Source organism: Rhodnius prolixus, unplaced genomic scaffold, assembly GCF_049639745.1.
Source record: "Rhodnius prolixus isolate KJV_2025 unplaced genomic scaffold, Rpr scaffold_5, whole genome shotgun sequence".
Taxonomy (NCBI): Eukaryota; Metazoa; Arthropoda; class Insecta; order Hemiptera; family Reduviidae; genus Rhodnius; species Rhodnius prolixus.
The window spans coordinates 28,250,349-28,265,958 of NW_027411624.1; the positions used below are offsets into that span (position 1 = coordinate 28,250,349).

The 15,610-nt window shown below is 35.5% G+C and overlaps 1 protein-coding gene across 2 annotated transcripts in view; it reads left to right on the forward strand.

Moving 5' to 3' along the window:
- Positions 1–15,610, forward strand: part of LOC141458643 (rho GTPase-activating protein 20-like) — a 626,814-nt gene that overhangs the window by 143,768 nt on the left and 467,436 nt on the right. For both annotated transcript variants that reach the window (XM_074136906.1, XM_074136909.1), the window contains one exon: positions 1,416–1,518. In XM_074136906.1, coding sequence (XP_073993007.1) covers positions 1,416–1,518 — 103 coding nt within the window. The remainder of the gene's footprint in view (positions 1–1,415; positions 1,519–15,610) is intronic.

Consider the following 15,610-nt stretch of genomic DNA (forward strand, 5'->3'; position numbering starts at 1 on the left):
TCTTTCTCCCAAATCAGGTAGATCACTTGTTAGGAGTCAACCATTCACGAACTTAGTATATATTGTACTTTAAAGTCAACTTCCTTAATGCATTTCAACTTTCATTAGTGAGTATAATATATTGATTCTGAGAACGGTAAAGATTTCCAAAAATTTTGCTGATTCAAATCATCATCTTTTCATTCACCGAGATTAAATGACGAAACTGTTCACAAGAAATGTTGAGCGACATGTCTAATGTTCAAGAAAGTAAACGGTTAATAAATGAAATCTTAATTCTGATGTTTGCCAGAAAGAAACATCTAATTTCTTAATAAATCGCCTGGTTAAAATAATGCAACCAACAGTTTTAACTTTGTGAGAGCTCAAGTTTTTTTCTCTGATAGGAGAGCTCTTTGAGAATTACAAAATCTAAAGAACAGATGGTAATGATACTGTAAAACTTTAGTGGATTAGCCTGTTGCTGGCAAATCGACATTGTAAGTTTGAATAAACTATTATATTACCGTAGATGGTATTGAGGGTGCCATATTAGTTCAAATATATAAAAATTTACATGATTGCACGTCTTAGTAGATAAAATAAAGCAAAATGATGTGCTTCAGAATACTTTTTTTTTTTTTAAATAAGTTTTATTTCTTATTGGTTGGTTTATTTATTTCAATCTATTCCATTTTGAATTCTTAATACAATTTTTTTGTGTTAAAACAATCGTAAAAAAGTGTTTCTTTTATCTTGTTATAACCTTGTCAAAGAGGCAACCTTCTTCGAAGGTAATTTTTAGTTAATTCGTATTGCAAGTTACATTGTAGGTAGCGTACTAGTCAGCAGTTTTACTTTAAAAAAATGAATGAAGGTTTAGGTTCAATCTTTAAATTACTTAAAGTGGTTTAAATTTTTGTTTTACTGCTAATTGAAGAAAATAAAGTGAATTTGAAGTTTATATTTTTTGTCGTGAGTGATTATTACTCCTGTTTAGAGCTGAGTGTTCCACACGAGAACAAAGATGGAAGTTAAACACTATTTAAAGGTAATTTTTCATTGTGCTCTTTTTTTAAAACGGGTTTTGTACATCTATGGCAATAAGTAGGACTAATTATGGTAAATTGTTTGTAGTGATTTTTCCAAAAGTTACAATTCATTCTATTTTATAATTATATTAGGAAATCTGACTTAAGCAGACCCTCTACCTAATCTTAGGATTATAGGTTTTACTTTCTCTTTAAAAACTATTTTTTATGCTACAATTAAAGGGCCCTGAAACTTCCTATTCTAATTCTTCCTTTTCTTGCATTCATTTATAAATTTGATTGTTATAAAGAAATCAAACTTTAAAAAAAACATCTTTTAATGTGATCAGATTTAAAGTAGCCATTTTTATGTTTATTTTTCTTACTAAGGATTTTTTTTTTCAGACTATTGCGGGAAAAAGCGCGTTCTGATGATGATTTTCTTGAATTGTGCAAACTACGACGAGGTGCTGCCAAATTTGGACTTCAAGATCTTCTAGAATTACCGGTGAGTCTTCATTCAATAGTTTTATAATTATCTTTTCTTTTTTTTAAATTTTGTTTCATAAATTGTATTTATTTTATTAAAGGGAAGTGTTCTAATCACTGAATATATGTTATTGAATCACAAATGCTTATTTAAGTAAGCTTTAGTTTCTTTTCTTTACTGTAGTAAAAACATTGCCTGCTTTTTAGCTTGTGGCAGACTTGCAAACCTTCAAAGGAATGTGTCCTCCTGTAGAAAGCATTTCCGTTGTTGCATTCTCTTTGGAATTTTTGTTTTATTACGTGTAAGTCCTTTCTTATTGAAATTGCATTTTGTTTTATTGCATGCAAGAGAATGATTTATCGCGGCACGCCAAAATGGGTCTATTTTTTTTTTTTTTTTTTAAATTTTTACTCGCTTTTAATAGTCCTCCCAATTATTTTATACTCTGTTTTAAAGGTACTTTCGGATATGGACTTGAATGTTAGCGTTTTGCTGATCCTGGCTATTGGAGGACTAAATAAGAACGATTGTGAATGCCATTGTAAAGTGGTTTGCTCAAATTAGCCTTTTTTGCGTTTTTAACGGCTCAACCTTTTACACTGTAGATTTTAAAGGGCGGGACGGGACCTATGCCCCACGGCACTTCAGCCACGAGAGGCTTATTGTGCCTTCCCTCTAAGTCTAGTAGATGAAACCTCCCCTTCTAAGAAGGTTGAAGGCTTTCCCTACCAGTTCCTTCTGCACTATAATCTCCTTTGGTCTCAAAGTACCAAAGATGTCGTAGCGCAGTCTCTCGATTGCAACGCAATCGAATAACAGGTGAGAGGCTGTTTCCTCCTCTTTCTGGCACAATCTGCACCACAGTTCCGAGCAAATAAGCCCCCACCTTGTACAGGTGCTTTCTGAACCTACCCACGCCCCTGTGAATAGGCCTGTTACCAGAGTAATCTGATTTTTGCCCAAGCCTAGAGTCACTTTGGTTCTTTGTTTACAGAACAAGGGCATAACACTCTTGCCGTGTGTGACCCCAGGAAGCATCACTCAGTTCTTTTCATGTTCTCTCCAGATCCAATCTCTGAGAGCTGCATAAACCGAACCCCTGGTGATCCCCAGGACAGGCTCCGGGCCGATGAAAGGAGTGTTAGCTCCATTCCTGGGCCAGTAGATCAGCTGTCTCATCCCCCTTAATCCCCACATGACCCGGCACCCATTCTAACTGAACTTTATTGTGCCAGTAGTTCTAGGGCCTTTCTACATTGCCAGACCAGGAAAGAGGTCATTCTGAAGGAAACAATGGCCTTCAGCGCAGCTTGGCTGTCCGAAAAGATAGCAGATCACCCTATTTCTAATATTCATTCGCAGATTTTCCTCAGCGCAGGTTTTAATGGCCTTAGACTTCGGCCTGAAAGACGGTGGCATTTCTCCCAAGAGCACTCTCAATGAGTATCTCAGGTTTAGTCCCATACACTCCAGCTCCGGTGGTCCCACAGGCCATCTTGGAGCCATCCGTAAACCACATGACCCCTTTCCGGCACTGTTCTGTCCAGTCTTTTACACTGTTTGTTCAAAACCAATTTAAGATTGTTGCAATGAGTTCAAGCGTCACGATGATTGTCTTATTTAAATTTGTCCCTCACTTCAAGATTTTTGCGGATGTCTTAATTGTCTTTGCCCAATCATTTAGATAAAAATGATGAGTATTTTCCTCTCCTCTGTCTTCTTCTTCTTTTCAAAATAAACTTACTTATAATCTTAAAGCAATTAACTGATAATAGTTTACGATTTAATATTAACTCTAATTATAGTATTAAAACAAATGGTTATTGTATAGTGTGTAACGATTGAGTTGTTTCATCACATCGTGATTATGTCTGATTATTCTTGTAATAATAATATTTTTATTTATTTTTTTAAAACTAATAGGCCTAGCCCGCGAGCTGACTACGTTCAAAGGAATTCCTTTGACCATTGCCTAGAAAATTACTGTAAAGTGATAGATTTGCACTTCCGGCGTAATTTGTTTACATAGAATTCCTGCATAGAATTTTGGTTAGACATTTTGTTATCAAATTCTAAGCAAGTGTTAAAACTGTGCACTATCTAAAATGGCGACTATAGAGGGGAAATTCCCTCCTCCATAAGAAGCTCGCCGTAGATAAAGTTCAATAAAAGGTTTACGGTACTCCATAAATGCGAAAGATCAATAAAAATCATGGGAACCATTTTAGGAAAAAGAATCGATATATAAATTGAAAACCACTTCCGTAAAGTGGCTTTTTCAGTTGGCTGATTTCTTTTCCTTCTTCTTCTGGTGCTGCAGTCCTATAGTAGGACCTGGACCTCATTTAAGAAGTGGCTCTTCCATTATCTTTAGCTATTTGGCGCCATCTTCTAATACCTGCCTTTCGCAGATCACTTCCTACGTCATCCAACCATCTTATTTTATATAGAAACTTATGTCCAGTTCTGTGTATAGTTTCTTGAGTTCTTTTTTTGGATCTTCCATTCACCTGGCCGTAGATCTTCCGCAACACTTCTCATTCCCATATCGTCAGCATATTCTCGCATTCTTGTGACATTGCCCAAGATACTCGCTACCGTACATCACTTCCGGCCTTATTATTGTTTTATAAATAATAATTTTCGCCGGGCGTGACAAATTCTCAAACCGCTAATTTTCTTGAAATTTGGAATTTCCCTTGTTTATCTTGTAAGTGATAAAACCGTAAATCGCACAGAAGAGACACAATAGATAAAGCCTTTTCACACCCTTCACCTTCTCAATGATTGACATTACAGTAGCGGGACCCACGACACCTACAGGCTTATTATGCCTTCCCCCTTTGGATCTAATAGAAGAACCCTCCACTACTAAGGGTGTTGAGCACTTTCCCTACTAGCTCTTTTTGCGCTACTATCTCCTTTGGCCTCAAAAAGTTCCAAAGGTTTTATAGTGGAATCACTCGATTGCAACGCAGTCGATCAGCAAGTGAGAGGCCATTTCCTGCTCTTCCTGACACAATCTGCACAACAGTTCCGAGCTGATAAGCCCCCACCTAGTACAGGTGCTTTCCTGAACCTACCATACACCGTGAATAGGCCTGTAATCAGAGTAATCTGATTTCTACCCAAGCACAGTCAGTTTGGCTCTTTGTTTACAAAATCAAGACATCATAGTCTTACTGCGTTGGACTCCAAAGTCACATCATCCAGTTCTTTTCATTTTCCAGAACCGTCCTCTGAGAGCCGAACGGACTGCACCCTTGTTGATTCCCAGGCAGAAGGGGCACTGCTAAAATCCCACCCGTAATCAACAGACAGGCCAGTCTCTGCACCCTTGCTAGAGCCTTGATGGCTGCCTGTTGTTCAGTCTTCCTCCACCACACTACCTCAACGTAGGTGATAATAGAAATGACTGTTCATGTATAAAGCCAGTGGGTGTTTGTGGCGCGTGAACCCCATGTCTTCCCACAGGTTCTAGTAGTACCATAAAGAGCTTGTTTAGCCTTTAATATAACTTGATCTAGATGTGATATCCAAGTGAGTCTGGAATCTAGGACAATGCCCAGATACATCAGACACGACCACAGTTTTGTCAATTTTGACCAATTTTTGTAGCTATCTGTGTCCTTTCTCCTAGTAAAGGGGTCGAGAGTAGTCTTAGAAAGATTCACAATAAGCTAATCCTTCTACACCAACTTTCTATGATCTTGAGTGTTTCCTGCATGAGGTCTAGCATCTCAAGTGCACCACAGGAGCGGAGATAGGACCTCTCCCCTGAGGGCACCCCGTAGAAGACGTTCATTCCAGCGTGAGGTAGAGCAATCAACGGTCACCAGTGGCAGACCCCCACTACCACAGGAAGGTTACATTACAATGGGGTTTCGTCCGGTGCCCCAAGGTGATATAGCCTCGTCACTAGTCCCCATCTCAACTTGGGTAGGAATCCAGCGGGTCAGGAGAGGGATAGACAGGAAGGATCAAAGGTGGGATTAAAGCAAGGATTAGCAGTAGGGTTATACTACCACTGTGCCCTATGTTTACTGCGTAAATATATGGGGGTATTTCGGTGTATGTTGCTCATGTTTTCATGTTCTTAGGCTGGGTGTACCCGCAGGGACGCCAAGTACCCTGAACAAGTGGCTGGTCCTCTTCCTCCTACAAATAAATAATAAATACAAGAAAAAGAAAATTAGTAGACAAAGATTTTCTCAGTGAAATTTAGAAAACAAAACAACGCCATTACAATGCCAACTTTCTTTTTTGTGAGAAATAAGACAAATTTAAAAAGAATGGATTTCAAAAGGGAAGGGATTAGCTATGTGGTTAGCGTAATGGATTCCTACGTGGAGGTCCCGGGTTCGAATCCAGCTGCTGACCCTTAGATTTTCTCTTTCTAGGAGCTTCTTACAGCTCACGATGATGGGACAGTGTTGTCTGTAACGGAGGCGGCAGTGTACTGAAAAAAGCTCCTGGCGCAAATAACCTTAGATCATTGAAAAAAAAGAGAAAAAGAAAAGTGGATTTCAAAATTTTAAAGATTTAATACCAAAAGAAGATCACATATAGTTTATGAGGATGTAATAATAAAGAGAAGATTGAGAAGATTGGGCTGTGCCCAAGTTTATTGTCACGTAATTATAAATATTAGTTATTTCGTCACCCGAAGTAACCACACGACACCGAGCGCCCACAAAAGACAATACCCTACACAAGAAGAGCATCGTAAACAAAACACAAAAAGTAGAAAAACTATATATGCACTCACAAACATGCGTACCACATTAGATAATTTAAAAAATAAAAGAAGTACCTAATATATAATTATATATTCATTGACACAGAAATGAAACCTTTTGTGTAGACAATGATGAGATAATTGTAAGTACAATATTAGAGGTGTGTCCCACTCACAATATTATGTCTTCCCCATTGTTTGTGTCCATATTTGTGCCGGCTCTACATGACACGTGTAACGATCTGCTTGCTGTGTATATATATATATATGTATATTCCTCTAGCACAAATACTTCTTTCACTATAATACCACGTGCAATCACTATACTACTACACTATAATATATCCCCACGTGTACCACCATCTCAGTTTGTAAAGCTCCAGTAATGTAACTTCCAAGGGAAAACAGACGCTCGACTTACTGGCGACTTTTATCACTACTACTACAACTTTTTGTAAAAATAGATTCTAGTAAACTTAATTTATTTATTCACACACTTAGTCAAGTTTTTGAGAGGATGTTTATTTTACGTTCACTTTCTATTTCTCGATGTTTAACATCACAGGAGTCCTTCTTCCATCGGCTGGCTCTCCGGGGTGTTGTTTAATTTTAGGAATAGTAAGCAAAGATGCTCTTCTAAGAGATTTCTTACAGTCTGGAGTCTGTAGCGAGAGAGGAAAAAAAAAATAAGCTCTGGGCGCCCATGATCGATTTTAAAGTGCCTTAAACAGTTAAGCGTGTTTGACGTGTACGCTCGTTGTGAAAAATACAAAATTCCCATTAACTATAAAAAGCTCGAAATTTTAATAAAATTCAATAAGAATATTATTTGGTGGGATGTTTCCTTTATCTTACCAATAGCCAAGTATTTTATTCGGAGGTGGTTGGTGGGAGCCAGCCAAATGATAAGTGGTTGGCACATGTTTGGTCTCCGCATTAGAGATTGGGGAATTACCTCACACAAATAGAAGCTCTCAACCTCAGTACGAGCATGATTTCATTTTGCACAAGAATTCAAAAAGCTCTTTTCTTCCTTGTAAAAGCTATTGCGTCCCCAAATTAACTAGGCAATGCAAGACGTGAAGCGGTACAAGATTTTGAATGAGCACAGAATGCTGTGTAATCTCAAGTCTCTATAGATTGCAGAAAAAGTCGCTCGCAGTGACTATTACGACGTTGTAAACTTTTGGTTGTTTTGCCCTGCTGCGTTCGACGTGTATATACGTCATTGTCTGATTTTAATTTGGGTGGTTTTTTAAAACTAAATTCCACGCTTAACTGGTTAAATCTAAAAAAAAAATAACATTATCTACCACTGTTTCCCTGAACAGTGACTTATCTTTAATATTGGGCAAAGATATGAGATCAATATGCATCAGAATGCTCATAAAAATCTGGTATTAATATTCTCAAGACTTGCGGTTAATCTCAAGGTGTTATCTCACAAATTTGTATATAATTGAGCCATATTCAATTATTTTGTGCCAACATTATTCGGTTGACAAAACCGTACATTATACTCGGAAACTGACATCCCGAAATCCTAACCTGAATTCCACCTTAAAACGAACTATCTTTGAAAGAGGTCTTTTTTTTTTAACTCTATAATCATTATTGTATTTTGAAATCATTTAAAATAACCAAATGCCAAATTTGAGTAAGTAAAAAATAAAGTAATCGCCTATTTTTTCAGGCATGCTTTGCGTCGAACTACCAATTAGGTGTCGTGAACAGAGGCGACTAGCAAACATACTTTACTCTAAATTTCTTTCGATTTAGTTCAGGGATTTTTCAGATACTAAATACGTTTGTTTTATCTCTACTACCTCCTAAGATTTGTATTTAGAAATTCTTTCTTCTTCTTTCATGGCGCTACAACCCAGTGATGTGGGTCTTGGCCTCCTCAATATGTTTCCGCCAGTCGTCCCTATTTTTAGCAACCGCCATCCAGTTAAGAACTCGAAGGATGCTCTTAGCATCTTGAGCCACACCGTCCTGCCATCGTAACCTGGTCCTTCCAATTCTTCGTTTCCTGTCTGGTGTTTCGCGTAGAAGTTTGGAGGGAATTTCATCAGCATCCATTCTCGCTATATGGGCCAGCCCATCTCAATCTGCTCTACTTGATCCAATTTACTATCCGGTAGCTCTTCTAATAGTGCATACCAGCTCCCTGTTGTGCCTACGTCGCCAGGTCATGCCTTCACGATCTGGGCCATAAATCTTACGAAGAAATTTAGAAATTCTTTACTAAAAAGTTCTCATATTAACCATTAAATAAAATCCAAGGCCTAGAGTCCGGAGAATCGAACCCACTAAACCAACAAACACATCTTAGCTTTGCAGGTCCAGTCTCTTAACCGCTCGGCTACCGTGTGGAACTTGCCAAATTTATGTAATGTTGAAACGAAAAAACAAAATAAAAGCCTGTGAAAATGATATTTTGGGGACTTCATTGCATAGCTCTGAATAAGATAATCGCTTGTTATTCTGCCTTCAAAATTATTTATTTTATTGGGAGGCAAGAAAATGGATTCTTAAAACAAAATTAATACATTTTTTTTTCGAGCCTAACATTTATTTATTTGTATTTTTTTATTCTTTAAAAAAGGCAGTAGACCGTAACTAGATGATATACTATGATTTGTAACTTGAGAACCAATGGTTACTTTATGTCTAGGACTTGTTTTAAGTTTACAGATATGTCATACGATAACTACGAGATATCTGACCATATTGGCCGTGGTCGTAGCCGTTTCTATTTTATCTGATTAAAGTAGTTATATGTTAGCCTCCTAACTCTATCATTTTTTTAAAATAATATTCTATTATTTATTACTAATCTTGTACTTTCGCTGTACAGTCTTTATTTATTTTTTATTATACTGTGTAATCTTCAATTCTGTTGTAAGTAGTCGATGTTATGGTTTTGAGAAATCAAAGAAGGTATTTTTTTTATATATATATATCTTTCATCGGAGATTTGTTTCATAAATATTCTTATTTAAAAAGATTCCAATGGTACCTTTAGCTCTTTGAAAAGAATTACGTGCATATCAGTTGTCAAGCATCATTAAACGAACTGTAATGTTCGACACACGGTGGAGAGTGAAACCGAATTGTAGTAGTTGCATAGTTGCAGTAATAGTGCTAGAAGTTTTGCAATAACTTTGATCATTAGATCCGTCATGGATAGATAACTACATAACGGTTATTTTTCTTAATTTTCAGTATTGCAGAAATTATGGCCTTTTTTGTATTTTTTAAATGAAATAATCTGAGAGCATTGTTATAGAGGTTTAATTTAAATGGTACAGTTAGAGATCGTTTCCAGTTTCTAATTCATTTCTCAGCTTCCTCCTCTTTGAGCGGAATGAGAGTGATTATGTCTATAGTTAAGGGCAGAGTTTACATTATAAGAATACAAAGGCTTCTTAACAACCTAGATATTTGATTGTACGCTGCAAGTCTTGGTATCATTGTGATAGACTGGTTCTCGGGCTCCGGGCTCCGAGAAGAAGGGAAATCTTAAATGAACGCTCACACTATCTTTCATTGACTCCCTATAGTACTATTTTACTAATGTGTTTTATTGCTGCTTTATTTTTTACTTCCGTTTTATTAAATAATCCAATGATTTCCAATGATTTAAGGCGCGTCAACATCTAAGGTTATTGGCGCCTTTATTAAATAATGATTAATAATGGTTAAAAACTAAAATGGTTACTTTCCCTTTTGTTCCTTCTCCAAAAATTGACATTTGAGTAAATTAGTAGTGAAAAGTCGGTTACGCAAAATCCCAGTTTTGTGCATTGAAAAAATGCAGTTGAAAATTTTAACAAAAATCATAGAGAACGAATTTTTTAGACATTAAAGTAAAAATTTCATCGTTACAAGAATCGTTTTGAGGCTTTGTACAAGCAAATTTATAGGAAATTTAATGCTCTTTCGTTTGGAATAAACAGATTTGTTGTAGGATAAAGGATAGAAAAGTTACGGCCGTTTTTATGGCGAAAAACGCGAATATCGACGGAAAAGTTAAAAATGCAAATAACTTGGACACTATTGGAGAATCGGGCCAAAGTGAATAGAATATTTTTTGTTGCATTTGAGCTGCTGAATCATTTCCAGAAGTTTCGACCTCTCCTCCGCATACTCCCTGTATGTATATGAATGAAATGTTGGGTACTTGCTGATTTGTGTACCTTTTGGCGTTTAATCAAACCTTATACTTAACTTTGTAAACTGTAAGCTTTTGGTTGAGGAGATTTTATTGGTTCTAGAATGATCTCCTTAACAAAAACTTACAGTTTACAAAGTTAAGTACATATAAGGTTTGATTAAACGCCAAAAGGTGCACAAATCAGCAAGTACCCAACATTTCTTTAATACTTCATTGATATTATTTAAGTAATTTTACTGCATTTAATGTTCATTGATATTTTTTAGAATTTATCAGATGTAACAGACCCTAATGCTGGCCCAGTTCATTCATAATAATTTTTTGTTATAGTAATGATAAAATGTGCGTATATTACATCGTAGAAACTTGAATTCGTCTTAAAGAAGTATTCGTGAGCACAAATAACACACAGTTAATAACAAAATACAAAATAAGTTGTTATACAGTCAAATGTCTGTAATTAAAAAATTAAAGTAAATCACAAGTATTACAAATAATCAACTCTTGCCGTCGTAAAATAATTTGAAAATTTAGTTCGGTTTAAAGAAATGGCAGGGCATATTTGAAAAGAAGGGGCTGAATATCGGAACTGAAAAGACATCGTAACTTTTTACTTTCGATTGAAACTAGAATTTTGCGAATTTGTCATGACGCAATTCTTCCTGTAAAATTAGTAATACATATGATACATTCTCGTAAATAAAAAAGTAAATACTTAATAAGAAAGTTTTTATTTTTACATAAATAGCCCAGCATGCAATTGGAATTTAAAAGAGCCTTCCGGTTTTAAGTCTTTTCCCCTTTATCCTGTTTAGAAAATGAACTTTAAAGAGTAGAGTACAGTTAAGTTGTAATGCTAGGAGAATTAAGGGATAGACTGTAGTGGTATCTGTGGACAGTGGTACTGATGGTGCAGTTAGAGAGCTTTCTTAAACCTCCGTCTCAATTATCCTTCGCACAATATAACTTGTGTAAAAATTGGGTTTTTATCTTAATGAGAGAAGTGATGTTGCTCTTATTTATAAAATTGATGAGATATCTCGATCTTACGGTAATGTTTTGGATTAAACTGTTAACCTCTTAACCAGTTAAGCGTGTTTGACGCGTGTTCACGTCAAACCAAATCTCTTGTTACGGCGCGTTCGACGTGTATACACGGTGTGAAGAAATATAAAATTGCTATTAACTATAAAAACTCGAAATTTTAATAAAATATAATAAGAATACTATTTGGTGGGATGTTTCCTTACCAATAGAACTGCCAAGTATTTTATACGGAGGGCGGTGGAAGGAGTCAGCCAAATGATAAGTGGTTGGTACATGTTTGGTCTCCGCATTAGAGATTGGGGAATTACGCACACAAATAGAAGCTCTCAACCCTTGTGCAATGCCGTTTTTACCTTAGATAGAGGGTTCAGACCTCAGTACGAGCATGTTTTCATTTTGCCCAGAATTCAAAGCTCTCTTTTCTTCCTTGTAAAAGCTCTTGCGTCCCCCTAGTTAACTAGAGCAATGCACACGTGAAGCGGTGCAAGATTTCGAATGAGCACAGAATGCTGTGTAATCTCAAGCCCCCCAGAGATTGCAGAAAAAGTCGCTTGCAGTGACTATTAAGACGTTGTAAACTTTTAGTTGTTTTGCCTTGCTGCGTTCTACGTGTATACACGCGTCATTGTCTAATTTTAATTCCGCACACTGTGGGGGGTTATTTAATAAAACTAAATTCCACGCTTAACTGGTTAAAAAGGAGTAATTAAACAATACTTTGTGGTCCAACAGGGCCTGGAACCTAATTTGAGTCGGCCCATGGTCTTGCTTACTTCAGTCCCACTAGCTTAACGCGACTTCTTACCAATTCTGAACGTTCATCATCGCCCGCTTGAGTCCCCTCACATCACACCTATTTATCTACTCTGCATCTTAGGGCTTCCTCCTTACCCTTCATTACGCTGCATTAATTCTTTTTATTATTGTTCTATGCTATCTTGTCATCAGCCAACGTCTCTTCTTGCAATTCTTTGTTGATAAGGCTCGATTAAATCTCCCATTATGGTATCTTTAAAAGAGAAATGCACAAACCAATAACAGCATTCAGTGTCCTGACAAATCTCATCTGTTTTTTAAAATGTTTTATGAACATTTCCATGTATTTGAGGAAGTATTTCCTTTCAAAATCTTAAAAAAATATATTTTTTGTTTTTGTTTTTACATTTTGAGTTGTTTATCTATTATTATTCGTCTAATAAAATTACCATAGTAACGTTAGAAGTATACCTAGACAGGCTTTAATTTCTAAGCTGTCATTAAAAATGTTCTAAGAGATTCTCCAGACTAATTCACCAACATCTTGAGTTCTCTAAAACTGAATAATAATATCTTCTTACTAAAATTCTAATTTATTTCATACCCTCGTACCAAGTATATATTCCCTGGACGTCATATTTTAGAACACCATCTTATAATCCATTTTTCTTTCTACCGCTTCCTTTTCGAAAAAAACTTCAAAACCGCTTTGAACACTTGGGACTTCTCATTTCTACTTTACTTACAGATTAGTGACTTAACTTTATTTTTTTTTTTTTCATAACTAAAAGAAAATATACAAATAAATACAGGCAAGAAAGTATATCTGTACGCATTTATTATAAATAAATCCGGTATAACGGTATCCTAGGCTACATCTTAAATTTATAATAAAAAAGTAAGCCTTCCTTACATCTAATTCTCTAAGCGCTCAATTATATCTGATAAATGTGCTTTATTATTATTTTCTTATTTATTCCATTACACTGCTGTTCTTATCTTACTAAACGATCCAGATGTTGGTACTGAGATATATTCTATTAAAATTAGTTTTCTTTGCCTAAAGCTTTAAAAACTTATGACCATGTTATTAATGTTGCACTGAATTTATGTAATAATAGTTGCAATGTGCATTACCCTGTTGCACATACTTTTCTCTTTTTTGTTTTAATCTTATCAAAGTTGTGGATTTTAGAAAAACAAAATTAGCATAAAAGTTTTCTTTTACTGAAAGCTAACTTTTCTGTAATCTATGTGAGGTAGGGTGAGCAGCAGATAAAGGACATCCCTGTGCGCTAGGATCCTCTGTTCGGGACCCTTCAAGGAACGGAATAGTTAAGAACCATAATTTCTTCAGAAATTTTTTTTCGTAAAGATATATACCAGGTAATCTGGTGTTGATAAAGTCGAATATATTGAGAATACCGAAAAAAACTGGAGGCTGAAGCCTTTAGACCCATGAAGAAGTAACCTAGCATCTACCTTGCGTAAATCTCCCCAGTTAGGAGATGCGTTCGATTTAATTTCAGTAGGAAATGTCCATTTTGATAAAACCAGACTGCCCCATCAAAGACTGGATTCATTTGTTGTCAGCTCGAAGCTAGTCGTGGGAATGCCTTAGCTCTAACTCAGAGGTTCTTAACCGCGAATATGGTCCAAGTGTTCCGCGAAATTTCAATTTTAAATGTATTGAAATTTAGAAACTTAGGAAAGATACGAAAACAAAAAATTGTTCTTTTTTTTTTAATTAGAATTTAATTTTAAGTTCTTGCTAAATACCGAATTTCAAATTATTTAATGTTAGTGTTCCGCGAGAAAAATATATACATATAATTGTGTTCCGCGTCTATGAAAAGGTTAAGAACCACTGCCTTAGGTCGACAGCTTGGCAATAAAACAAATAAAATAAAAAAGGCTGAAATTTATTATGTATTAATGGGTTTATACCTAATTTAAGAACCACTGATATAAAGGGTTGAAAATTTTTTGGGTCATGAAATTCTGTAAAATTTTGGCCGTTCTATATCTCCCACTGTGAACCACGTATTGGTATGGAATTTTGTTCTCCTATACACTTTGTTTTTCACAATTATAAACTATAATTATTTTGTGCACAGATCTAAAAAGGTAGAAGATATAAAGGGTGGAAAATTTTTTGGGTCATGAAATTCTGTAAAATTGTGGCCGTTCTATATCTCACACTGTGAACCACGTATTGGTATGGAATTTTGTTCTCCTATACACTTTGTTTTTCTCAATTATAAACTGTAGTTATTTTGTGCACAGATCTAAAAAGGTAGAAGATATAAAGGGTTGAAAATTTTGTGGGTCATGAAATTCTGTAAAATTATGGCCGTTCTATATCTCCCACCGTGAACCACGTATTGATATGGAATTTTGTTCTCTTGTACACTTTGTTTTTCTCAATTATAAACTATAGTTATTTTGTGCACAGATCTAAAAAGGTAGAAGATATAAAGGGTTGAAAATTTTGTGGGTCATGAAATTCTTTAAAATTATGGCCGTTCTATATCTCCCACCGTGAACCACGTATTGATATGGAATTTTGTTCTCTTGTACACTTTGTTTTTCTCAATTATAAACTATAGTTATTTTGTGCACAGATCTAAAAAGGTAGAAGATATAAAGGGTTGAAAATTTTGTGGGTCATGAAATTCTGTAAAATTGTGGCCGTTCTATATCTCCCACTGTGAACCACGTATTGGTATGGAATTTTGTTCTCTTATACACTTTGTTTTTCTCAATTATAAACTATAGCTATTTTGTGCACAGATCTATAAATGTAGAAGATATAAAGGGTTGAAAATTTTTTGGGTCATGAAATTCTGTAAAATTGTGGCCGTTCTATATCTCCCACCGTGAACCACGTATTGTTATGGAATTTTGTTCTCCTATACACTTTGTTTTTCTCAATTATAAACTGTAGTTATTTTGTGCACAGATCTAAAAAGGTAGAAGATATAAAGGGTTGAAAATTTTGTGGGTCATGAAATTCTGTAAAATTATGGCCGTTCTATATCTCCCACCGTGAACCACGTATTGATATGGAATTTTGTTCTCTTGTACACTTTGTTTTTCTCAATTATAAACTATAGTTATTTTGTGCACAGATCTAAAAAGGTAGAAGATATAAAGGGTTGAAAATTTTGTGGGTCATGAAATTCTGTAAAATTATGGCCGTTCTATATCTCCCACCGTGAACCACGTATTGATATGGAATTTTGTTCTCTTGTACACTTTGTTTTTCTCAATTATAAACTATAGTTATTTTGTGCACAGATCTAAAAAGGTAGAAGATATAAAGGGTTGAAAATTTTGTGGGTCATGAAATTCTGTAAAATTGTGGCCGTTCTATATCTACCACGGTG